The sequence below is a fragment of the Patagioenas fasciata genome, chromosome Z (assembly GCF_037038585.1).
Source record: "Patagioenas fasciata isolate bPatFas1 chromosome Z, bPatFas1.hap1, whole genome shotgun sequence".
NCBI lineage: Eukaryota > Metazoa > Chordata > Aves > Columbiformes > Columbidae > Patagioenas > Patagioenas fasciata.
The window spans coordinates 44,229,945-44,257,188 of record NC_092560.1 but is presented as its reverse complement, the minus strand read 5'-3'; the positions used below and the strand labels follow the sequence as shown (position 1 = coordinate 44,257,188).

General features: G+C 43.5%; 1 protein-coding gene across 6 annotated transcripts in view; it reads left to right on the top strand.

The window, feature by feature from the left end:
• TRABD2A (TraB domain containing 2A) overlaps positions 1 to 27,244 on the top strand; it is a 122,453-nt gene that overhangs the window by 50,647 nt on the left and 44,562 nt on the right. For 4 of the 6 annotated variants that reach the window (XM_071802195.1, XM_071802194.1, XM_071802192.1 and 1 more), the window contains exons 3-4: positions 11,232 to 11,378; positions 13,582 to 13,756. In XM_071802195.1, the coding sequence (XP_071658296.1) occupies positions 11,232 to 11,378; positions 13,582 to 13,756 (322 nt within the window). The remainder of the gene's footprint in view (positions 1 to 11,231; positions 11,379 to 13,581; positions 13,757 to 27,244) is intronic. The other 2 variants (XM_071802191.1, XM_071802193.1) reach the window with 2 other exon arrangements.

Here is a 27,244-nt window from a genome sequence, read left to right as displayed (position 1 = left end):
CAAAAAAGGCATCTGCCGGGTTCTGACCCCTTTTTCCCCACCCCCATAGCCTAACAGGCCACTCCAACAATGCTAGCAAAGGGGGCAAGTGTCTCCTGACAGCTGAAGAAATCTCCAAGAGGAGAATGAGTCTTTCAGCAACATGTATGCCAGAAAGCTTATCTGATTTTTTTCAACAGTACAAAAAGGGCAATGGTTGGGGAAATACAGAGAGATCACAGTGGAAATGGGAGGTGGAGGAAAAAAGTCCTTTTCTAATGAACTTGTTACTTTTGTTCTCCAAATATGTCGGCGGGGAGATGTGAAGTAAAGAAGAATAGTTTTGCAAGGAGGGTGAACGTGGAGTAATTTCTGCAGATTCCAACACCGGAAAGATTTTAGAATTAGTATTAACAGTGCAATGCATGAGATACCTGGAAGACAGATGCATACTTCCTGTACCACCTGTTGGAGGAGCTCAGCTCAGCACAAATTCTTGTTTTCGATTGAAAATTTCGCTTCAACCTTTCCTTCTTTTCTGTTGTCTTCTTAATTTCTTGGACTTACTAGAAATGAAGGGACTGCAGGATTGAATGGGGAGCTAGGAAAGCAAGAAGTATTTGTGCAAAGCAAATACAGCAGTTTTAGATCAGTTGTTGATCTGGTCCCTGCTTCTCATGCTCTGTTGACTTTCTTCAGCTTTTCACATCTGGTAAACAAGACAGGGATTCAATCCACAGAGTTTGATGGCTGTGGTCTTCCTGAAGTGTCACTTTGCACCTAGTCTAATGTTTCTTTGAGAAACAAGGACAGATAAGAGGTATCAATGTCTGAGCAAGACCCATCTCAGCAAATTAAATCCTTTAAGGAAAGCAGGTTCAGGAATTTTCCTTCTCTTGATATCCTGACTTTTTAACCATTTACTGTTTACTGAAGATAACCTTCTGACCAGGGCACAGCTTTAAGCAACACCTGATACTGCAAACAGCTCCTCCCTCTTTACCCTAGACCCTGTCTCTTTCAGCAGGGGAGTTAAAATTGCCCCAAGAAGGTGTAAGTGATACAGAAATGGAGAGAAGCTATCACATTTCTTTGAGAGACTCTGCACACACACCGATGTCAAATCCTAATGCTGTGCAGTTGTTCAGTATGTCTGCCATACTCCTCCAGCAGATGCCACCATTCTGTTCAGTCCAGCTGATGTGAAGAGTATTTCTGGCAATAGCATCTCCTGCCCTCCAATGGTGCAAAGCCTGATGACATGAGTTACTGTAACTTGTTAGTCAAGGACTCTGATGCTCTTTGGATTTCCGCTCATTTGTTTTATCTTGACTCTTCTTATTCCCAGGGCTTGGGCTGTGGTTGAGAATGGTACAAAGTGACTTGAGCTGGTACTGCTGTCATAAAAGGATCTGAGACCACCTCTGTTCCTCAACATCAGGGTGAAAATCTCCCCTCTGGGTGAACTTCAGAGGGTTCTTGTGTGATTTCTCTTTCAGGTGCTATGCACAATGGTACAATGCAAGTGTAGATCCACGTGGGAAAATATGTTGCTCATGGGGAACAGCCCTCTGTAGACCTCCCATGACAAAGAAAATCAGTCCATGTAATGCCACACAAACCCACCATCCATGCTATGGGGTCCATGGCAGCCTGCTGGATGCTCCATCCCCTGGCAGTCATGGTTGGGATGGGATGTAGGAGTCTTGCGCAGTGCACTTGGACGCTTTGGTTTTTGAGGTGACACATGAACCACCTCATTGTGAAAGGTCTTTTGTGCTTCCCCAGCTGGGCAGGCAAGCGCTTCGGCTGCTGCCATCCTGAGATGTGTCCAGTATCAACTCTACCATCTCCATACCAGAAAGATGTACCCTTAACAAAGAGCACAGAGCTGCTAAAGCTGCCTCACCATGACAACTTTGTGTCATGCCAGCAGTAAGTTTAGAATGTAGGTATCAAGGTAGGTGGGGTAAATTGCCTCTCTTTCTGTGTAAATGTGTGTGGTAATCCTCTATAGCTGCAGGTAGTAATTGTGGTTTTAAACCATGCTCTTGAGACATTTATTTCCTTCTTTGCAGTTTACTGTTTGCTAGTTTCTTACAGCTAGTGGGTGGGCATGTGGAAGGAAGATGTCTGTGTGGCTTGACCTGGCTATTACAGTCCAGGCCATGTCTGTTTGAAGAAGGGACTGAATCTTCTTTGCCTGAAGCACACTGCAAGGGAGAAGGGAAGATATATGCGTGGAGAGTAGGTGACAGCAATAGTGCAGGCTGTGGGAGTACAACAGAGAGAGGAAGATTTGCTTTGTTGTTCATGTCTCACCCACCAGGCTGGTGTTTCCTCCACAGAAGCTGGTTACCCTCCATTGGTTTGTGTTCAGATGAAAATCAAACAGTAAACATTTTAAAGCCTCTTTGATGTGCTTACTCTACTTTGAGGCAGGGCTACCTGACCAGCTCAGGAGACCCTCACAGGTCTTATTCCTGCTCCATGGACGGAGACTGTCTGGACATTGTTTCAGAGGTTGCAGAGTCTAGAAAGGGCCATATTATTTTAATGGTAAACTGTCCAAGCAAATGCTGCAATGGTAGTCAAATAACTTGCAAAATAAGCCATTCCCATGGAAGTGCATTTGGCTTGTGTAATTGTATGTATGATATTTTCCTGACATGGCCTAGCAGTCCTGGATGTAGAGACCCCACATTTTCAGCATGGATTTGGCTTGTCTCAGTGAATCTTGTCTTGTCATTAACATCCATTAGGGCTTCTCTGTGTGGGAAGCAAAGCTAAACAAATGGAAAATGATGGCTTCAGAGTGCAATTAACCCCACCCTGCATACAAAATTTGTTCAGACATAAAGTGGTTTCAACTTGGTTTTGTTTAATTTACTTCCAAATTAAGCAAAAGTCCTTTGCAATATGGCCACTGGTTAGATTGATGTAACTTTCTTGAGTGCCTACCTTCAGGTATTCTTTTAATCAGGTGCAGTTTGTGCTAATGAAATGAGTTCTTGTCCTTTTTAAAAACATGAGATTAACACCCTTCCAGAACTGAGGCTAAGTTAAACACTTTCATACTCAATCATATGCACAGTGGCCTAGATCCAGATGGGCAGCTCTAGCTCTAGTGGGAACAGTGTAGACCTGCACCTTTCTGAAGGAGATGGATTGTTGTGCTGGGAAAGGGCAAATTGTACCTGTTCATTCCAACATCTGCCCTGTCACGTAATCCCAAAATTTGGTTTGATGTAAGATGCGATGAATGCAAATGCCAGCAGGAGCTCTTTGAGCGCGACGGGCAGACCGGGCGAGAGTAATGAGTCCAATTCAATATGAATTTAACATCAGTACTCTTTAATGAACTCTCAGCAACACTGAATATCAATGTCCCCAGACCACGTTTTTCCAGCCCTTATATACTCTATACCCAAAGGCCATGCAGCAAGCGCAGGCTACAATTGGTTACACTTGCTGTCACTCTTCCCCCCCCACTACGGGCACTGTTCACATACTGTTCATGCGCAGCAGCGACGCCCCTCCTGCAGCCTGGGTCGAGGGCAGAGCAGCTTCTGTTTACTTCCCTTCTGTCTTTGATGTCTCAGGGAAAACCTTCCGTGTAGCACAGCCACATCAAGCTCTGGCTTGTTCACAGCACACAGCCAGAAACCCTCCACAATTCCTCCTTTTTTTTTCTTTTTGGACAAGCCAGGCTTGATTAGCTATGCGTTCTAATCCTTCTTTGATACATGATAAAAAACAACTTAACATATCAATAACAACAACAATCAACATAAACAGTGCACTTTGCAATAAACCTGAGGTATTCCATTGCCATTTAAATATCACAATGGATTGATTAAACAAATTCCAAGAACTTTGTTTTAAAGGTACTCAACTTATAACAAACAATGTGCTGGGTGTTGATAAACTTACTCAGAAGATAGTGGTGTTTAAAGATCTACTTATATAACTATGTTACACATACATGTCACAGCTAAATCAATGCAAAGGTTACGCCTCACTCTGTGACCTCCGAAGGTTCTGTTGCAGGGAGTTGATTTGGTTGAGTTTGTTTCAACTCTGGCTTTACTGCTCGGCTTGGAACCCACAATGGACCTTGATCTGTGGAGAGACACATATACCATCTACCATTAAAAATAACAGGTACTGGTCCCTTCCACAATCCAGTGGTGGGATCACAATATCTCACCATGAATTCCGGTGAAGTGTTTTTCCTTCCTAGTCTGATCTGATAATGATGAATGATCACAGGAGGCTCCTCATGGTCTCCAGTTAAACATAAATAATTCAAGGTAAACAACACCTTTGCTAAATGCTGTTGACAATCTAACTCTTCCTGCTTCTGTTTGTTCAAATACCCTTTAATCATTTGATGTGCCCTCTCGATGATTCCTTGGCCCATTGGGGAATGAGGTATACCTGTAACGTGTTTCACTCCCCATTTCATTAGAAAAGTTCTAACTTTCTGGCTAACATAGGCAGGGCCATTGTCTGTCTTAATCTTTTCTGGGACACCCATTACAGCAAAACAAGCTGTGAGATGTTTACATACATGTTGTGCTTTTTCCCCTGGTAAAGCAGTAGCCCATATCATTTTTGAAAAAGTATCAATTGTGACATGCACATATTTAAGTCTTCCAAATTCTGGCACATGTGTCACATCCATTTGCCATACTTCTAAGGCTTTTAAACCTCGAGGATTGACACCGATTCCTATACCTAACATCTGGCTTCCACACTGAGGACATGCCTGTACAATACTTCTTGCTTCATTTAAAGTTAAATCGAATTGTCTTTGGAGACCTCTGGCATTTTGATGAAAGCTCTCATGACTTTGTCTCGCTTGTTGGAATTTATCTGTTGGAGGCATGTGCTGTACGGAACTTACTAAACTATCTGCGATTTTATTTCCTTCACCTAGACCAAGATTCCATTGATGACTGCGGATGTGAATCACACAGCAGGGTTCTTTTCTTTGATTTAAAATAGCTCTCAACTGTACAAACAATTTTCCTAATCGAGGATTATTCGATTGTCTTAGCAGAGCATTTTCCATTCTGGGTATTACACCTGCTACATACAAAGAACCTGTGACAACATTTAAAGCAGAATTCAGCCAATTATCTAAGGCCCATATTACTGCCGTGAGCTCTGAAGTCTGCAATGAATCCTCTTTTGAACCTTCAATTAAATGCTGTTTCCATTGACTATTCTCTTGCCAGACACATGCTGCCTAGTGTCTTCGTTTTCCTGCATCTGTATATACTGTAAGGCCTTCAACAGGTTTTGCTTTTACTTTGCTTCTCTCTAATCACTGATTTGTTCTAAGGGATTGCCATAGCTTCCCTTTCGGTTGTCATGAATGTACGTTGCCTATAAATCCTAATAATGCATTCTGAATAGGCACCGAATGTCTCAGCCACCATTCTAAATCAGCTCCATTTATCGGAATACTGATGTCAGCTGGTTCCTGACTTCTAATTTCTAATATTCAAGATCTTCCTTTTCGAATCAATTCTCCAATTGCTTCTGGTCTTGTTTGAATGCTAAATTTTGGTTGGACACTAAGAAAAATCCATTCTAATAATCGTAAATCATTTTCTGTTTTCAATCTGACAGTGGCACAAAAGGCAGACTCTGTAGCAAAATCTATGGGGAATTCCCTGTCTTTGTTTTGCCACTGGCAGATGATTGCACACGGATGTTCTAGATTGCTAATAAGAAGGGAAACTGGTCGATCAGAAAGTCTTCAGCTAGACCAATTTGTCTATACCTTTTGTATAATATCAGAAAGACATTTGAGATGCACAGACTCTAAGCTTATTTTCTTAGCTGGATCACCTCCTTTTAGAAGTGAAGTAAGAGGTGATATATCATTGTTAGTAATGCCTACGCAATTTCTAATCCATTGTATGTCCCCTAACAATTTTTGGACATCATTTAATGTTTGTAAATCAGTATGTAATTCAATTTTTTGTGGACGAATCTGTGCATCACAAATGGACCAACCAAGGTATTTCCAAGGTGCAGACTTTTGAACTTTCTCTGGAGCTATGACCAGCCCCTTTTCTTTGAGTTTGATTGTGATTTGGACTATGGAATTTTCTGTGAACTCAGCTTGTTGACAGAACAGAATATCATCCATATAATGATAAATAATTGTTTGTTTCCATGATGCACGAATAGGTTGAAGTGCCCATGCACCATACATTTGGCACAGTGTAGGAGAATTTTTCATACCTTGCGGTAGCACTACCCACTCATACCTTTTAGCTGGTTCCGCTTTGTTTACAGAAGGCAGTGTAAATGCAAAACGCTGTGTATCTTGTTCATGTAAAGGAACGGTAAAGAAACAATCCTTTAAATCTATAATTAGAATATGCCAATTTTCTGGTAACATTACAGGTGATGGTAATCCAGGCTGCAAAGCACCCATGGCTTGCATTTGATCATTTACCTTTCGCAAGTCATGTAATAATCACCACTTTCCACTCTTTTTTGGTATTACAAAAATCGGGGTATTCCATGGACTAGTAGAAGGCTTGATATGGCCTGCAACTAATTGCTCTTCTACTAATTCATGTGCCTTTTGCAGTCGCTCTTCTGTTAATGGCCACTGGTCAACCCAAACTGGGCTCTCTGTTAACCAGGTCAATGGAGGGCTGGGCGACTGCTTTCCAGTGACCACTAAGGAAAAGGTGAAGTAGTTAACACGGCACCAAGCTGCCCCAAGACGTCACGGCCAATAAGCGCCTCAAGGCTGCTTGGCAGTTCCATTACATACACCCTAAGGGTCACACATTGACCTTCAGAGAAACTGATGGAAATGGGATCAACACTTATATTTGGAGTAGTTTGACCCCCTACTCCAGCTACAGTGGAAGAAATTGATTTTTGAAGTTTCCATTTTCGTGGCCATTTGAATTGACTAATGATAGAGACATCAGCTCCAGTATCAGGCATTGCATTTACATCTACAACAACAGTAGAATCAGATCGAAATAGTTGTACATGTAACATGGGACGCTGAGTCATTGATGAGGTGAAGCAAACTGCAGGACATGTCGATCCAAATCCTTTATCCTGCCTTTCTGTTGAGGATGCTGGAGGAACTCCTGGAAGCATTGGTAGGCAGTTTTCCAATGCCTCTACCTGAGCTATTTTACTCCCAGAAGGAATAAAAATTGGCGGATGCAGAGTGTAGGCCAGGATTTGAACAGTTCCTGTGAAATCTGCATCAATTGTCCCTGGTATTATTATAAGAACCTTGATACTAGCAGAAGAACGGCCAATCAATAGGCCTCCAATGAGACTATCTTGTCGAAATAAAGGTCCTTTAGCATTTGTTGGTATTCTATGAACTGCAGTATTGGTCAATGTTATATATACTGCTGTCTCCACATCAACTCCAAGGCTTCCTGCGGTGCTTGGCTTGTTGAGGTGAAAGAAACCTGGTTCACGGTTGGTCGCTGATTGTAATACAGGTTTGGAGATGTTCTTTGTGTCTGGTAGCTTCTGAACGTATACCATAGTTGGTGATTGTTTGTTTTGCTTGCTGTAAAATTTTCCATTCATGTGGTTCCCATACCGCTGTCTGAGTGTTCATATTTTGAATTACCGGTAGGGCTAATTTTGCTGGAGACCAGTCACCTTCTAGGATGGCATCTTTGATGACCCCTGACCATCTGCCATGTCAGGGCTGCAGCTGGTCAGTAGAATCTATAGGTACCTTTGGTTGCATTGTTTGTGGAAAGCAAGCTGGTTTTTGAAATTTGATTTGTTCCTTATTTTTCTCTAAATTTGACACTCTCAAGTTAAGTTGTTCAAGCTTGTTGGTAATAACTTGCAGTAACTGCTCTACTGCTTGCGGTGAGCCCAGTGGTGTAGAAGGAGGCTCACAAGAAACTTCCGCAGGTGTTTGCAGAGGCAACTTGTGCAGCGACCCCGGCCCCGGGCCCGGCCCCCGGGCCCGGCCAGTCCCACTGCGATAGTCTCGGAGGGGGGCGTCCGGCTCGGGGCAGGGCAGAGGCGGAGCGGTAGGAGGAGGGCAGCACTCAGGGCCTCCCACATCCGGACAGTCGACTAGTTGCACTTCCGCTTTCTTCTCACATTGCCCCAGAGACTCAGAGGGGGAAACTTCCGGTTCTTTGTTTGAGTATGGCAAAGTTTCCAACTCCCACCACAGATCGGATTGCGAGAGTATTGGCTGAGCTGAGACCCCGCGACCACCCCGAACGGCAGGCAGACCCCACAGAGTAGCCCATAGGCCCCTCTTTTCTTTTGGCTGACAAGTTTTATCAGTCCAGGTTTGTTCTGGGACAAGCGCCCTTGCGGCTCTCAGGGCAGCCCCTTGTTCCAACTTCATAACTTCTCATGATTCTAACACGGTTTTCCACAATTCTCTCAAAGCTTTAATTTCTTTCTCTTCTTCCCCTGTGATAGTCTTATCCCACATAGTGTCCCCCACTGATCTCCATTCCGTTGGGGAAAACAAAAGTGGAATTTCTCCAAAGTGTCCCCACTTCTGAGCTAAAAAAATCAATGTGATTAACTTTTCCTGTGACAATTCAATACCTCTCTTAGAGAGAACAGTCGTCAACAGTGCCGCGGCTGTTTCAATATCCATTATCTTATATCAGCGTGGTCTTAAAGTAGGAGGCGAGTGGCCAGCTGGTCTGGTGCTTGTCTTTTGATATCGGACTAAGCACACTTTCCTACACCCCGGCTTGGCTCCATCTTTATGGATGCTGCTTACCGCAGTAATTTCGCTCTGGAGTCTTCTGCTTTGCTAACCATCCTCTGCTACCATTTGATGTAAGATGTGATGAATGCAAATGCCGGCAGGAGCTCTTCAAGCGCGATGGGCAGGCCGGGCGAGAGTAATGAATCCAATTCAATATGAATTTAACATCAGTACTCTTTAATGAACTCTTAACAACACTGAGTATCAATGTCCCCAGACCACGTTTTTCCAGCCCTTATATACTCTATACCCAAAGGCCATGCAGCAAGCACAGGCTACAATTGGTTACACTTGCTGTCACTCTTCCCCCCCCCACTACGGTGATTAGCTGCAGGGCACTATTCACATACTGTTCATGCACAGCGGCGATGCCCCTCCTGCAGCCTGGGTCGAGGGCAGAGCAGCTTCTGTTTACTTCCCTTCTGTCTTTGGTGTCTCAGGGAAAACCTTCCGTGTAGCACAGCCACATCAAGCTCTGGCTCGTTCACAGCACACAGCCAGAAACTCTCCACATTGGTTCTCAGTACATTAAGAGTATGCTTAGTCATATGTGAGTTTCATGGTGTTGGTGAATACCTCCAGTCCCAGAGTGCTTTTGATGGAGGTAAATATCCAGGAGGAGTTAATTACACAGAGCCCTCATCAGGCTGCAGAGAGCCACCAGAGCCTGGAAAATGACGCTCTCAAGAGTAACTTTTGAAATGTATTTCAAGACCCCAACAATATCTCTCAATTTACTTCCTTTAGAAATAAAAAAAAATAAGCCAGTAGGTAGTAGAGGTTTATAACAATTGTCTAGTCTTGGTGTGCAAACCAGTGGTAGCTTTAGTACATGCTGTGTTCAGAGGAAATGGCAGTGTTTTACTTGCCTCATGCTGATAGTGAGCTGCTACCTGCATGGGCAAATAGCCAGCTCCGCACCACATCAGTATGCCTGCTAGCATCCTATGCTCAGCCTGGGGAGTTTCCGCTCGAAGTCCTCACTGACTTCCCAGGGCTCGGCAGCTGGTTACTGCAGTGGCCGGAGCAGTGAGGGAGAGGTATGGAGGTGCTGCATTGTCTCTTTGGTGCCCCTCTCAAAGTGTTGCTCCGAACTGCTCTCTTGTGCTGCACCTTGAATACTGTGTTCAGTTTTGGGCCCCTCATCGTAAGAAAGACATTGAAATATTAGGGAGAGCAGAGGAGGGTGACAAAGCTGGTGAGGGGCCTGAAGGACAAGTCTGAGGAGCAGTTGAGGGAGCTTGGTCTGTTTAGCCTGGAGAAAAGGAGGCTGAGGGGAGACCATATTGCTATCTACAATTATCTGAAAGGAGGCTGTAGCATAGGGGGTGTTGGTCTCTTCTCCCAAGTAGCAAGACATGGGACAAGGGGAAATGGTCTCAAGTTGCGCCAGGGGAGGTTTAGATTGGATATTAGGAAAAAATTTGCTATGGAAAGGGTTGTCAGGCATTGGAACAGGCTGCCCAGGGAAGTGGTAGAGTCACCATCCCTGGAAGTGTTTAAAAGGCATTTAGATGAGGTTCTTAGGGACATGGGGCTTAGTGCTAGAGTTAGCTTAGGTTATGGTTGGACTCAATGATCCTGAGGACCTCTTCCAACTAAAATGATTCTAAGTGGTGGTCATCTTCATTGTACCAGCTGGGAGGCAGCTGGAGCAGCAGCTGTCTGGGTCAGGCCCTGAGGCACTACCACCCTAGGAGAGCCATGCTGTGCTGCAGGTAGTGAAGCAGCAACACCTGGAGGAGACCTCTGCTGATCTTCTCCCTTTTCGGTCAAGGGAAGAGGCTGCCAGGGGGCAGGAGCTATGGCAGCCATGCTGGTACAGCTTGAGCTGAAAGGAATGGGAGCGTTGTCATTCCCAGGTGAATGCCAAGAAGGAAGAGGAGGGATGGTGGCAGTGGCTGCTGCCCTCAGACTCACTTGTGAGGATGGTGGCTGTCCTGCATCCCCAGGCAGCTGCCATACTTCACCAACTTGCCCCAGAGAGCCATTCCTGCCTGAAATAAATGTGGTGTGTGGCAGAAGAAGACAGGAAACAAGAAACAACAGTGTAAGTGTTCCGTGTGGATGAGGAAGGGAGGGCAAACAGGAGAGTTATGTTTAATTTAGGTAGGTGGCTGAGAAGCTGTGGGATTAGGAACTCATCAGGCCCTAGGGCTTTATGGTGGCTGGGCAAACGGTCACCTAGGGGAGCAAGATTGCCCCAGCTTCAGTCTGCGCCTTTGTATCTTGTATATTAATCACATCACGGGCAAAACCTCCCGGAGTTATGTGTTGTGAGTCATTTCCGTGTGAGTAGGCATGTGAGACCTGAGGTGTGAGTATCTACACACCTGGAGGAGATGTAGGTTGGCGACAAGTCAACTGGTGCACTCAGAGTGGCAGCAGCTTCAGAGGTCCCTCAGCAGGCAGCTACATGTCTGACCTTCTCAAGGGACAAAACAAGAACTCACCAGGAACTCTTTTCCTCCCTCTCCCCCTCCCTCAGGTGGTCTTTGCTTTGAATCAGACTCTCTTGCAGCAGGAGAGCCTCCGAACAGGCAGTTTCCAGATCCCCTATACAACAGAAGACCTTGTCAAGCATTACAGCTGTGGAGACCTCAGCTCCATCATCTTCAGCCATGACACTTCTCAAGTGAGTCTTGCCACCGCAGCCCTTGTACTACGCAGATGTCCCCATGGCACTAACTCCTGTCTCACTCACACTTGTCTCTCCTCAGGCAAGCCCTTTGCAGGTAAGGGCCAAAGGCACATTGCTGGCTCCCTGGCACATCTGCTTCCCTGCGCCTCTCATCCCAGGAATCTGCACCAACTCATCCCTGTCTTGCTACATGCAAGCAGCGAAGGTGCACCTGGCCTTAATTTTTAGATGTGTGCTGTGTTTGCTTTAGTATGAAGCTCTATGAGTTAATCCTTTATTTTCTTAAGGATCCCGTGGAATTATGCTGTCTTAGGTATGAATGTACTTAGCACCAACAGAGAGCAGCGGCAGGCTCTTTTGTGCAAATAGTGACAGAAAAATGCACTCATGATGTGGATGCTTGTGTAAGGCTGGGCAAGTTGCAAGCTTTTTAATGTCCCCGATCAGTATGACTGCATACTGTGGGCAAGGTCCAAAGAAGAGAAATAAAGTGAAACAAAGAAAAGATAGATTTACACTGAATGTTGAGGGAAGATAAAACCTTGTGAGGCCTCACAGACTTCGTTTATGGAGACGGTTTCCTAAGCAGCACAGTGGGATGCAGTGCTCTGATCTTTACACCACAAGAAAATGCCCAGCAGGGACCAATTTGGCCTGTTCAGGCTTTTAGATTAGCTAACCTCAGACCAAAACATCAGGCCTCTCTATTCTTGTTTGTGAGGTACCGCCTAGCAGTTCATGCACATCAATGAGAAATTAGGCTCTAGCCTCACAGTACTGGACAAGTGGGTGTTGGTACCTGAGCTTTTCCTGCTGAGTATCCATTTTCCTATGGGCTTTTGATATATGCGGTGCAGTATTGTGGAGCTGGAAATACTGTCAAACTAACACTTGCTTCTCCAGCACTGAGCCTTGTGCATGTGTTGTTACCTTTCTGTCCTGCACATCCCTCAGCCTGCAATTGCAGGCAACCTGGTCGTTAACACTACTTAGGTCTTACACAGTGCACTTCATTGATACTTTTCAAAGGGCTTCTCAAAGGAGGCTAGCACTGTCAGGTCATACAAATGCTACATCACTATTCTGCTGAGATGATACAGACTGCAGACAGCTGGTGTTGCCTCGAGGTCCTTGGAGAGAACATCTCTTGCTGAGACATGCATGCCTGAGGGAGCAGCTGCCCCTTATTTACATGAGAGGCTCCACTGATGGGCAGTCTCCCTCACAGCAGAGATGACTAGTAATAGTTTGCAACACTATCAGTTTGTTTTTAAGCAGAACTTCTCTGTAAATTGTACTTGACCCCATGCTTGCTCACTGTCTTATCACTGTGGGATAACAACCCTTTGGAAACAGTCACTCCAAAGATTCTTCAGCTGCTTCAGCCTTGCAAGTGAATGCACCTGGCTCAGTGGTTCTGCTCCCCAGATACCACCACTTGCAGGCTATTGTCTTAGCAGTCCCCATATCTGCAATGTCTAAAGCTTGTTGAGAAGCCAGGATGGTTGAAGCTCCAGACCCATGTTTCTCTCCACTAGCAAGAGGTCAGAGTAGTGTACAGCCACAGCTGCCTTGGGGCCCCAAGGGAGAAAGCCAGTATTTTAAAAGATTCCTTGAGGACAGGGGAACTGGAAGTGATAATACTTTCTTTCCTGACAAAATTTGGCCCTTTTTTATTTAGAAAGTTTGGGGATTTTTTTTTCTTAACAAAACAAAAAACAAAAAAAATAGTTCAAATTGCATGGTTGTTCTTCGACAGCCTGAGGACTCTGATACCAATCAAACTCTCTTAGAAGGCCATAATTATCATTATAGTTATGTCATACTTAAGGTAATTAAAGAAGACGTACGTAGCTAAAGACAGCCAGGAGCAAATATTTACTTTCTTCAGCCAAGCAATTGGGATTTGGAATCTATAGTGTGGCAAATAGATTATTTGTTGACTTTGCATAAAAAAAAAAAAATCAGCTGGCTGATTTATGAAACCAGAGAGAAATGTGTTGAGAGAAATGAAGCACTATGCATTGTCAGAAGTTTGCTGAGTCATTTTCTAGCTTTCTTTGGGTTTTGTCCCACTGGATGTGGCTTGAGGGACAAAGTGACTGCCACATTCAGTGATGCAACAAAATTCCTGTGTATGACAGCTGCCTGGGAAATAAATGCCCCTTTCTTTAAGACTTCTTTTTTCCTACCATAGGTTCCAAATTTCATTAATGCTACACTTCTGGCCCCTGAACGTGTTACTGCTCAAGAGATAGACACCTACTTCCGCCAAGAGCTCATCTACAAGCGAAATGAACGAATGGGCAGGAGGGTGAAGGACCTGCTGGAAGAGTACCCAGACAAGACATTCTTCTTTGCCTTCGGAGCTGGTATGTGATTGAAGTGCTCTTCAACCTGAACACATTCTTCCCACATCCATTTGAAGCTTTTTAAAAATGCTTGCCTCAGGCCAAAGAAAGGTCAGTACTTTTACTATGGTGGGCACAGAACCCAGCTTTGCCCTGATAGTTGTACACTAGTAGGAAAGCTTTCTCGGTGTAGGAGACTGTTTTTCTTCAGTATGCAAGGAGCCCACAGTGTATGTATTGATTGTAATATATATTAATTACACACTGATATGCATAGCCAAAGATACTGAACCAACTACAACAGCTCTTAAACATAGTGTTTATGGTCTGGGCAACCAAGGCAGAAGGATAGGAGAAATAGGTAGCTGATACGAAAGGCAGCAGGTTAGAGATCACACCAGTGCTTGAATAAAACTTTCAAGAACACATCCAAAAGAATAGCATGCCAGATTGTGTGAACCTAAGGGGTTTAATAAATGCAAGTGGAGAGGGAAGGCACACTTTCATCTTTCTTTTCCTGCTGCAGATTCTTACCTCTTTCACTGCACTTCCACAACTATGAAGAAATTGTGTCTGCCACTATTTTGGAGTAGAGCATTTGGCCCAGTTGGGGAAAACCTACTCAGTTTTCTGCCTCTTAGTAACCAGGAGGAATCTATAGGCATATCCAGCAGCATATCCAACTCAGTGAGGTTAACACCCACAGTCAGACTAGGGCTGGGTGGAGAAAGGAAACAGAATTGGTTTGCCATGACTCCCATCCTTTGTTGTAGCTGCAGGGAAGGGAAGGGAAGAACTGATATTTGAAAAGACAGGTGCTAATTCCCAGAGAAGTATTGCATCCCCTCCACCGTGAACCATACGAGCCTTGGGAAAGGAGGGGAACTGAAACTAGTGCAAGGATCCCTGTGATGTTTTCCAGTCTCAGTGGCTACTGCTTTTGTGAGGATGGAAGATAGAGACAAGGTGAGGAAAATATTTACTTAAACACTCTGGTATTCAAAGTCTGTGAGAACAAACTTATCACAACAAGGATCCTGTGTGCAAGGACAGGGAGGTAATGTAAGGTGGCTGATAATGTCCATGCAGGCATGTATGAAGATTGTAATGTGCTATCTTCCTGCAATATCACTGCTCTGTGCAACTCCCTGTCATGAAGGACAGTGATGCAGGTGCAAGTTATGTAGATTTTGGTCATGTCATGTAAACTGAGACCAGAGCATTGCTGCACTCAACTCCTGATATTGTTCTGATTGCAGTTTTTGCTGCTAGACTGATGTTCTTGACTGGCGTGTATGTCAGCCATGAGTACCAGTGGCATCAGTTGCAGGTAACTAGTCTTCTGTCAAGAAGCTAGTCACAGATGTTGGGGCTCCAGTACCTGGGTCACAACTGAGCAATTAGCAGCCTGTGCAAATGGATGAATGTGGATGCGAGTGTCATTCTGAGTTTGCCCTATCCCAGAAGCAGGATCCTCTGAGAGAAGAGAGCTTCTTCCCCTGCTTGCACACATACCTGCATCCCAGCAGCTGCACTGGAGAATTCCTGTGTCTTTGAGATGCTTTTGTATTATTTATCTCCCATCCATTTCCTTTTACTCCCACTCTTCTGCCCCAGGCTGTCTTCATTGTCATTCGTGTGCACAGGTCTGCCCCAGAACCCAGAGCACGGCAGGAGCAGGACACACCTCTGTCCTTCCCATTCTCTCTTTTTCTCAATCTTCATGTCAGTCCTAAAGACTTTCCCAGGCTTTCTAGATTCTTGCTTTCCTCCTTCCTCTTATTTTCCTTTTCTCAGTTGTCCCCTTGTTCCCTGATTGCCTCTTCCAGTACAGCAGAGTTAGGGTTCACCCAACACTGCTATCCTACAGCACTGCCTGGAGCCTCAGGTGCATAAGAACACCCTTGATCTCTGGCTTATATGGACATGGCTTGATCTCCAAACACAAAATGTGCTTTTCAGTCATACTTTTGAAACCAGACAGGTTCTCTGTCTTCTTTGGGGACTCTACATTGACTTTGAAATCTCTAATTATACTCTGGCTCTTATACCAGTCCAGCCTCTGGTCTCATCTGCTCTTCCAAATAGCTCTGCTCAAAGGACAGTGCACCAGCCTCCTGCTTTTAGCAGGACAATTCCTCATTATCCCCTTGTTTGACTTTTGACTGCATGTTTTTTGGTTTGGTTTGGTGGTGTTTTGTTTGTTTGTTTGTTTCATATTAATTGTCTAAATGAGAAGTAACATCACAGAATATAAAGCAGAAAACAAATCAATTTCTACACAGTTCTGAGGTTTTCTGAGTGCCCATTACAAATATGAGTGCAGGCTTTTCTTTTCCAGCAAGGTAACTCAGCCTTTTGTGGTATGTGATAGATAATTATGTGGGAAGATTTATTTTATGCAGGCAAGCAGTGAAGATGAACAAATGGCCTGTGTTCAGTTTTGCGCATTGCTTGAGTATTGTACTCAAGCAGAGGGTTCTGGAAAAGTGCTCACACAAGACAGGTTAGAATGAGCTATAGAGGAAGAAGAGAAAAGGACAGGCTATAGAAATGGGACTAAATCATCACTGCTGTGTTTTTTGTTCTTCTGGCCACCAGTGAAAAAAAGTGAAAATTCAGCAGTGGCTGATAAACTGCAGGATGAGGCTGTGTTTAAATGGTAGTAGGATATCAAAGGGTCTGCAGGTTAAAAGATGGAGAAGACTTTTAGTTGTTTCTTTCCATATTTTTTTCGCCCTGTGTTGTTTATTTTTAAAAGGGTTATGCTTTTTGTAAGGAAAATTCAGTTAACCAAACACAATTGAGAAAACACTTTTATAATTATATCTGAACAAGGTCGTGATTTGTGGGTGATTGCAATATTACAAATACATAGTCTTGTTATTTAAAGTACCTTTTGTATTTTTATTTTAGATGTGGGAAAATCAGAAAAGATTGTTTTATTTTATATTCCAAGTGGAGTGATATGTAATACATTATGCAGAAGAGAGCACCCTGTCTCTTTCCAGGTCTTAAGCTACTCTTTCAGGTAGCTTATAGAGCTATGTGGCTGTAGATGTTCGTTTCTTACATGGAATTAGATGTGGTAATTTGGACTGTAATAGATGTGATCATTAGATCCAGCATATTATGTGTTTTTACTGCATTTTAACAAATCAGACAAGCTCCCTGTATAGTCCACTGAAAATATTTCACAGTCAGAACTCATTTCTAGAACTGTTTTTGTTTGGAGGTAGTTTAGGCTTGCACAAAAGTAGAGAGCCAAAAAATAATAGATTTTGGTGACACCATCCAAAACCTTTGCTTCTGACCAAAGTGCAAACATGGAAAACTTCAAGCTAAAATAAGTCTGTTTGAGGGAATTAGAGGGAAGTATGGGAATAGAAAGATGGTAATGCCAGTAGTGTTCCAGTAGATTCAATAAGAATTTTATCTTAATTGTGGATAGGCCTTTTTGTATGGCAGCACTACAGTTATGAGTGAAATTTTATGTTGCCTGTGGAAGAACTTGTGAAGCAAAGCCAGATGTAATTTTTCACAAGCCCTCTTGCCTCTATAGGCATTTTTAATTTCTCTGATCTGTAAGTGGAGTGTTCAGGATCTGAATGCTAAGCTGAAGTAGATGATGGCACATGTGATTCTGTGGTCATCCAGCTGGAAAACACTGTTGGAACGATAAAGGACTCAGCACTCCGATTCAATGTGAATCACGCAAAAGCCATTTATTACAGACACATTCCTTATATACGCAACTATTCTCTAATCACGAATCCACGCTCCAAGCATGGATTCGCTAAAGGGACGTCATGGGCAGTCCACACGCTGGAGCCCCACCGATGATAGGTCCGACGACTCACGCCATGCTGAGGCCCTGTTAATGAAGAAACGCCCCTCTTTCTCACAGCAGATTCTGTTCTCAGCTTCTTGAAGTGGCCTTGAGATTCCTTTGGGCCTGACTAATTCAACAACATATCTCCTTCTAACGAAACCCCTTCACAATTCCCCCTTTTTGTTCTTGAACTAGTCAGGCCCCTTAAACAGCATGCTGTATCGTCTTTGAAATACACTGCAACATAGGACACGTGATTAACAACATAACTACAATTACATATAATGTAGCTAAACCTTACTTAATAAGATTAAACAACTATCTGCTTATACTCAAACCTTCATATCATATATAAAACCTTAATTCTACTTATGACAACCTTACCAACGCACTATTTTAGAATAGTCAGACAACTTAATACAATATATTCTCTTAAATTCTTAAAAGATCTATAACTGCGCAGTTTATAGAGTAACGTACTTAATACCATCAGCATATGCTAATTATTGACTTAATATCGTAAAACTTATATTAACCTATTCATATGCTAATTATTGAATTAATATCTTAAAACTTATATTAACCTATTTAAAAGATCTATAGCTTAATCTTAATATCTCTTTTAAAACCTTACTAGTTGCTAAATTAGGTTACCATGGTAGAAATATCTTATACTTTTACCTTATCTATGCATAGATTATCTAATTGTAATATCACCCTTTTGGAACTCTTACTATCTGTTCAAATTAGCATTCTCTATGGAAGGTACCTTATCTGTTTACTAATAAGCTTTTAGACCACTGGGTCTAGGAGCATCTATAACACTGAATAAGAATTCATGGTTTACATTTGAGACAATTCTCACAACTTATCTCCCTCCTGTCCTTCTGCATCTGTCGAATCTTAGTTGTCTTTATTCAGCCATGGCTTGATCCATTTCGCAGGAATCCATTTTGATCCTTGGTCTGTAATGACACAAGCATAACCCTTTCCCCAAGTTATTAATTGGAAAGGACCCTCCCATTCACCAGTAACTCCATTGCGTATTTTGACCTGACATTGATTTTCTCTAAGGTCTGTCAAGTGTCCTTTTAAGCTTGTTCCATGACGAATCATAGGTGGAATGTCGAACCCTTGCGGAAGGCGTAAAAAGTTCAAGACATATAATGCTTTGCTTAGTCTGTCATGTGGAGTAGTACAGTCAGTTCCCCCTTTTTGTTTGTCAAGCTGATGCTTGAGAATTCAATTCATCCTTTCTACCAAGGCCTGACCAGTAGGAGAATTTGGTATCCCTGTAATGTGCTTAACACCCCACAATTGAAAAAAGGTGGCAGTAGCTTTGGCGATATAACCAGGTGTGTTGTCTGTCTTGACCTGTGCAGGAACTCCCAAAGCTACAAAAGCAGAACGTAAATGTCGTTGCACATGTGAACTAGTTTCACCAGTCTGAGCAGTGGCCCATATGGCGAAAGAATATGTATCAATAGACATATGCACATACTTCAGCCTGCCAAATTCAGGGACATGTGTAACGTCCATTTGCCACAATTCCAAGGCTCCTAATCCTCTTGGATTGACTCCTGCACCCAGCCCTACTGAGATGTGCTGACAATCTGCACAACTTTTAACAATACCTCAGGCTTCACTTTCGGACAATGAAAATTGCCGCTGTAAGACCTGAGCAGACTGATGGAGGAAACTATGAGAGCATACTGCTTGCCCAAACCTATCTACTGGAGGTGGAACCCAGGCAGGAGATACAAGAAAATCAGCTCGGCGGTTTCCTTCAGCTAAATCGCCTTGAATTGTCAGATGACTATGGATATGTGTTATGAAGTATCGGTGTTGTCTCTCTTCGACCAACAACCATAGTTGCTTGAACAAAGACATCAGTTGTGCATCCTGAACCTCTTTGAGCAATGATCTTTCAATGCGAGCTACCACACCTACCACATACAAAGAATCGCAAACAATATTCACTGGGCTATGAGCAAATCTGATAAACACTTCTATTACAGCCCTGAGTTCCAAATGCTGAGTTGATCCTTTCAGGTCAGTTAGTATCACATCGTGCCATTTTCCATCTGTTTTCCATGTAATTGCTGCCTTCTGCATTTTACCCCCTGCGTCAGTGAACACTGTGGGTCCTTTAACAGGAAATTCTGAGAGAAGAGGGGGACCCTCCTCCATTGATCCCATATTCAAAACTGACATTAACTTGTGTGGAGGGGAAAATGTCTTAATTAAGGCTTGAGAATCTAATAACGCAATCTGAAAAGGTAAGGAGTTCTGCAAAGCCCACTGGAAATATTCTGAAATGAGGGGAACAATGATATATGCAGGCTCAGCCCCTGAAATTTCGACTATTCTCTGCCTACCTTTCATTATAAGCTGAGCAAAGACCTCAACCCTGGTTGTAATGGTTCGTTTGAGTCGAAAATGCAAAAACACCCACTCTAAGATCTTTAATGGCTCCTTACCAGTTGTCCATTGCATTATGAGAGCAAAAGGATAGTTAGTATTGTGTACAGTTAGTAGTCTGATTACATAATCTGGGTTCCACCTATGGCTGAAAGCTTTTACAAGTTTGGACATAATCTTTTTCAGAGCAGCATCCGCCTCAGCAGTAAACGTTCTAGGAGAGCTAATGTCACTATCCTCTTTTAGCAGTTTTACAATTGGAGCTAAATCCTCATTAGTGATCCCACAAATGGTCCGGACCCAATTCAGATCACCCACTAGTTTCTGCACATCATTTAAGGATTGAATGACAGGCCGACATACTATTTTCTGAGGTTTCACTGTGGACTGAGAAATTTCCCAACCAAGATATTTCCATGCTGGTTGAATTTGTACCTTTTCTGGAGCAATTTGCAATCCTCTATGCTGCAATGTATCAGATACTTCATTTATCAACAAATCAGTCGAAAAAATTTCCCCAGCTATTAATATGTCATCCATGTAGTGGTAAATCACTAAATCAGGATGAGATTTTCTGATTGATTGCAAGGCCCAAGCTACATAAATTTGACACATAGTTGGGGAATTTTTCATTCCCTGTGGCAAAACTACCCATTGATACCTTTTTGCAGGTTCAGCCTTATTTACAGAATTTATGGAAAATGCAGAACGTTTACAGTCATCAGGATGCAAAGCAATGGTGAAAAAACAATCTTTCAAGTCAATTATTAAGATCTGCCAATTTTCTGGAATCATGACAGGGGATGGTAATCCCGGCTGTAATGCTCCCATGTCTTCCATGGTATCATTAATTTTTCGAAGATCATGTAACAACCTCCATTTCTTTGATTTTTTCTGAATAGTAAACACAGGAGTATTCCAGGGACTTGTAGACGTCTCTAAATGCCCTTTTTCAAGCTGTTCCTGTACTAGCTCTTTGACATGGGCGAGTTTTTCTTTACTGAGCGGCCATTGATTTACCCATACTGGATCATCATTTTTCCACTGTAATTTAAGTACTGGTCGCCCATCATCAATGGCCGCTTCTAGAAATGCTGTTGTTTTGTCACCAGAGTTGCTCCTAGTTGTCCTAACACATCCCGTCCTAATAGAGAAACAGGGATAGACATCACATTCATGCAGTAAAGAACTAAACTACTCATGTTCTTCTGTATTATCACAAAATGCACATTTTGAGTCAACGGAATCTCATGATTTAACAGACTGTGAACTTATCGTACCATGTAACAAAGACCTATCAAAATTGCAACATTCTAAAACAGATACCCACAAAGAAAACAGGTTAATAAGGAAAGCATCTTGCAGACTTTAACAAGTTTTCTGACCTGTGTGTTATCAGTTAAGTCTCTCTCAGCTTCAAATCGCCCTGCCTGTAAAACTGTCTGAAAAGATTTAATGATTTCTTGTCCGAGTGCTTTTCTATGTTTTAAAACACCTCCCAATACCGATTTTTCAGGAACACAACTGAAAACAATCATTCCTGACCCCATCTTGCAAGTAAAAACCTTGAAGGGGCGGGGGGGGAGGCGGGGGGGAAGCAAAGGGCTGCTTGCAGCCTGAGTGGGAAGAGCAGGCAGAAGGTTTTATGGCACACTTAAAAACAACTAGTGAAACAATTAACTCACATTCCTGACAAGCTGCTTGATTTTCAGAGAGACGGTACACAGGAACACCTAATATGTACTGTAAAACTCGCAAATAACATGCTGATAGCAAACATTAGCATTCTCTACTGCTAATTTCAACACCAGTGCTTCCTTAACTTCTAAGTTTTCAACCTGCTTATTGATGGTCTCTTGAAGGTGGTCAATAAATTGCATGTAATTCTCATTGGGACCCTGATTAATAGTTGCAAACGATTTGGCTGCTTTGTTGGTTTCAGGCACCTCTCTCATAGCTTGATATTGCTGACTGTTAGATTCACTCGCTAATAGCTGATCTGATCTTTCACACAGTTCTTTTACCCAGTTCTTATCCGGCGGCTCCTTCTGTTCTCTTGTAGGAGTTAGAAGGATAGAAAGCGGTGAAGGCGGACACAAATCAGTAAAAGAATTGATATTACACTTATTTACGACTTTAGCATTCTCAACTTTCACCAGTCCTTTTGACAAATTATCTGACTCCAGTTCGTTGGACTTCTTGGTCTCTCCAGGGTTGTGTGATGGTACAGGAGGCCATCCACTCGGTAATTTTCCTCCCTCCGCCCCAGACTGTTGTATCATCGGGGGTGCTGAAGGCACAACAGGGGATGGAGTAAGGAGGGTATCGAAAACACGAACTGGATAAGCTTCACAGTTACTTTTAGAGTTCTTATCAGGCTGTAACGCTGCAAAAATTCCAGTAACCGCAGCCCACTCAGCCTTAAATTCTTTTAAGGTGGAAATTATAAGCTTCCATGTAGTCGCTAATGATTTAGCTTCTTTATCTCCGTCGCTAACCTTATCCCATAATTTCTGCTCTATATCGTCCCAAAGTTCAATTTTAAAAGCTTTCTCAGCTTCTGTCGGGTAGCCGTTAGTTCTACAACAAACCAACAGTCTACGTATGTTACTTTCTTCATATTTAAGTCCTGTCATAGAGAGAATATGCAGGAGGATTTTAACTATAGCTTCTTCCTCAGAGGATATATTCTGCCCCATAACTTCACTCTTCCCTCCTCCTGCTCCCAGCCGCTCACCTTTCCCGGGGCCTTCTTCAACAAAATTTATCCGCGAAACGTCCGTACGTCTCCGCCCGGCTCTCAGTCCAGCTGAGCCGCCTCCGGCTGGGCCGCTCCAGGCTTTTCCCCGACCTTAGTGAGACGCCGTTCGGAGTATCACGTCGGGGTCACCATTTGTTGGAACGATAAAGGACTCAGCACTCCGATTCAATGTGAATCACGCAAAAGCCATTTATTACAGAGACATGTCTCCTTATATACGCAACTATTCTCTAATCACGAATCCACGCTCCAAGCATGGATTCGCTAAATGAACGTCATGGGCAGTCCACACGCTGGAGCCCCACCGATGATAGGTCCGACGACTCACGCCATGCTGAGGCCCTGTTAATGAAGAAACGCCCCTCTTTCTCACAGCAGATTCTGTTCTCAGCTTCTTGAAGTGGCCTTGAGATTCCTTTGGGCCTGACTAATTCAACAACATATCTCCTTCTAACGAAACCCCTTCACAAAACACTAGGTTTCCTGTTTGTCCAAGAGATGCACATTGCCATACAGAGGGCTGCATTGTCTTCCTGTGCTGTGGAGTTTTACCACTTTTACAGATCTCACAAAGGTGCTGCCTTCTGGCTAAACATTCACAGAATCATAGGATAATTGAGTCTGGAGATCATCTGGTCCATCCCATGGTCAGAGCAGGATCATATAGAGCATTTCTGTTAGGACTGAGTCTGGCCAGGTTCTGAGTATCTGCAAGGATGGAGACTCGAGAACCTCTCTGAATAATCTGTTCCAGTGTTTAACCACTCTCACAGTAAAGAAGCTGCTTCTTAAATGAAATTTCCTGTATATCAATTTGTGTTTAACCCCAGTCAGCAACTTAAGAGCACCCAGCCACTCACTCCCTCTGCCCCTTGGTCCGATGGGGGAGAGAATCAGTAGACTAAGGAAACTCGTGGAGTGAGATAAAGGAAGTTTAGAATCATAGAATGTCCTGAGTTGAAAGTGACCCACAAGGATCATCAAGTCCAACTCCTGTCCCTGCACAGGACAACCCCACAGTTCACACCACGTGTCTGAGGATGTTGTCTGGTCTCCTCTACTGACAAGTTGGGGCTGTGACTGCCTTCCTGGGGAGACTGTTCTAGTGCTCTACCATACCACCCTCTAGGTGAAGAACGTAGAGCCTCCAATCTAAGCCTTCTGGGCACATCTTTCTGCCATTCCCTCAGGTTCTGTCATTGGGCACCAGAGAGAAGAGATCAGTGCCTACCCTTCCTCCTCCCCTTGTGAAGAAGCTGCAGCCTGAGTTCTCCTCTGAGACTCCTCTTCTCCAGGCTAAACAAACCAAGTGACTTTAGCTGCTCCTCGTCTGGCTTCCCCTCCAAACCCTTCACCAACTTTGTAGCCCTCTTATGGACACTCTCCAGTATCTTAATATCCTTTTTATCCTGTGACACCCAGAACTACACACAGTGCTTCTGGTGAGGCCTCACCAGTGCAGAGCAGAGTGACACAATCACCTCCCTCACCTGGCTGGCAATGCTGTGCTTGTTGCACCCCAGGACATGGGTGGCCCTCTTATCTGCCAGGGCACACTGTTGGCTCATGTTCAACTTGCCATCGACCAGAAGCCCCAGATCCCTCTCTGCAGAGCTGCATTCCAGCATCTTGTCCCCCGGTCTGTATGTACAGCCAGGGTTGCTGTGTCCCAGGTGCAAAATCTGGCACTTGCCCTTGTTAAATTTCATGCGGTTGGTGATTTCCCAGTTCTCCAATATGTCTAGATGCCTGTGCAGGGCCTCTCTGCCCTCAAGAGTGTCAACAGCTCCTCCCAATTCTGTGTCATCAGCAAACTTACTTAGTATTCCCTCAAGTCCTGTGTCTAAGTCATTTATGAAGACATTGAAGAGTGCTGCCTCTAAGATGGATCCCTGAGGAACCCTGCTAGTGACTGGTCACCAGCCTGACATAATCACATTTACTAGAACCCTTTGAGCCCAGCTCATCAGCTGATTGCTCACCCACTGCATTGTGTGTTTATGCAGCTGTATTCTGTACGTCTTGTCCAGGAGGATGCTGTGAGAGACAGTATCAAAGGGTTTACTGAAATACAAAAAGATCACATCAACAGGCTTCCCTTGGTCAGCTCCTCTGTGAGCCTTTTCTTCTTTAGGCTGAACAGTCCCAGGCCTCTTAGCCTCTCCTTGCATGCTCTTATTGTTCATCTTCTTTGTGGCCCTTTGCTGGACTATCTCCAGTGTGTCCACATCTCTTTTGAACTGGCAATCTCAGAACTAGACACTGAACCCAAATGTATGTCACCAGGGTAGAGGAGGAGGGAAGGATCACCTCCCTCAGTCTGCTGGCAATGCTTCTCCTAGAGCAGCCCAGGAGGCCAGTGGCCTCTTTGCCACAAAGTCACATTGTTGATCAAGGTCAACTTAATGACCACCAGGACACTACAACCTTTTCTGCCAAGCTGCTCTTCAGCCAGTTGGTGCCCAGCCTATCCTGGTGCCTGGAGCTATTCCTGCTCAGGTGCAAGACTTGGTTTCTTGAGCTTCATGAGCCAAGATTTCCTCATCATAAATCCATACAGACCAGGCCAAATCATCTGCTTATGCCTAACCTATTTGGAAATGATTTGCAGGATAATTTGCTCCATCTTCCCCAGGAAAAGAGGTGTAGCTGATCAGTTTTTGGTTCCCCAGATGTTAGCAATCAGGATACATAACCACGGGCATAGTTATATGCGGTGCTTTATTTCAGCGCTGGGAAACCAGGGGTTCGCACCCAAAGCTGGCTTCAGCGGTCAGTTTAAGTTGCACAATATTTATACAGTCCATTCACATACATATTCATATATTCATTTAGGATCATTAGAATATGTAATAGTTACTCAACATTTATTGCAACATCGATTGCAACACCTTGGAATTACTCTGATCATGCGCAGTGTCCCCTGGTGGTCTTTCAGGGGGTCTTCAGGATGAAGTAAGTAGTCTTCATCGCTTCTGTCCTTTTCACCTTTGGGTACTGCACATGTGCACTACTCTATAATTGCATAACTGCTGACTAGCTTAATTTCCAGAGATACTGTGTATATTTCTTCTCATTCTAGGCATATTTGGGCTAAGATAAATGCTGGGTTGATAAGAATATACTCAAATCCCGTATTAGGTAAAACACAATATGCAAAGGATAAATCAGTTTTGCATTGCATAGATCAGTTTTGCACCTGTTCCAGAAGGGAACATCTTGTAAAATTGATTCTGTTACTAACACAGATGCTTCTTTGTGCACTTCTTGAAGATAGGAGTGATACTTGCTTTCTTCCAGGACCTTCCCCAATTGCCACAACCTTTTAAAGATGATTAAGCGTGGCTTCACAGTGACATTGGCAAGCTCCCACAGTTCCTCTGGTTCTATCCTAATGGAACTTGTACATCTCGGATCTCTTTGGATATTCCTTATTCTGATCCTTCTCCACTCATGGTGAACTTTCTTGGCCCTTGACTTTCCCTCTAGTCATAGGAACCTGAGATTCCTGAAGGCTGATTTTTACCAGTAAAGAAGGTGACAATGGCACCGAGTACCTTGGCGTTTTCCATATCCTTTGCCATCAGGTCTTCTGCCCACTTCAGCACTGGGTGACATTTGTCTAGTCTACATTTTACTGTTGAGGTATCAATAGAAGCATTCCTTTTTTTTATCTTGATGTTTCTCACAACACATTCAACTCTAGATGGGCTTCCTTCTGCATGGTCACTTTTATTCCAGGATAAGGCAAACAAGCCATGCTTAGCTTGATTATGGTTTCTGTTGAAGAGTCTAAAGAATAAGAGAGAAAAGAAAAAATACCACAGTGGTGGGGTTTGTGTGTGTCTTTGTTTGGGGGTTTGTGTGTGTTTTTGTTTGGGGGTTTGCGTGTGTTTTTGTTTTGTTTTTCCCCATTATGCAGGAGGAAGTATACTTAGTGACAAGAGATCCTGACTCCATTATGACAGGCAAAGCCTCGAGTGAAGCCAGAGTTTCTAGGAGTCAAGTTTAAATTCCCTCTAGTCTCTCCTGTGTTTTTGAACAGCTAAGAAACTCCAGAAGTGCCAGATCATGAATAAGATGTACAGAAGGATCTAAGATGCCTTATACCCTTGTGGATGAAATGACTGACTTCACTGAGAGACACTGGCTGATGAGATGACTTCAGAAGATGGTCCTCTTAATCATGTAAACATGGGCAAATTCCTTTTTCTCTCAGAGCTCTTTTTTCTTTCCTTCTCCTGAAAAAAAGCATCATTCTGAGGCTTTAAAGTATAATGGATGTTGGCAAGCCACCACTAACACTGAGAGAAGAAAAATGATGGTGAAAACTTCTTCAGCTACTATTTCTTGTAACTCCTAAAGGAAATAATTAATATGTTTATTTACTCAGACCGAATGGATTCAAACCTCTACGGATTGGCTGTTTTGGTGTTTGTTAGGTGTGTGTTTGGTGTTGTTTGTTTTTTTTTTTTTCCCTCCCCATGCTTTACTC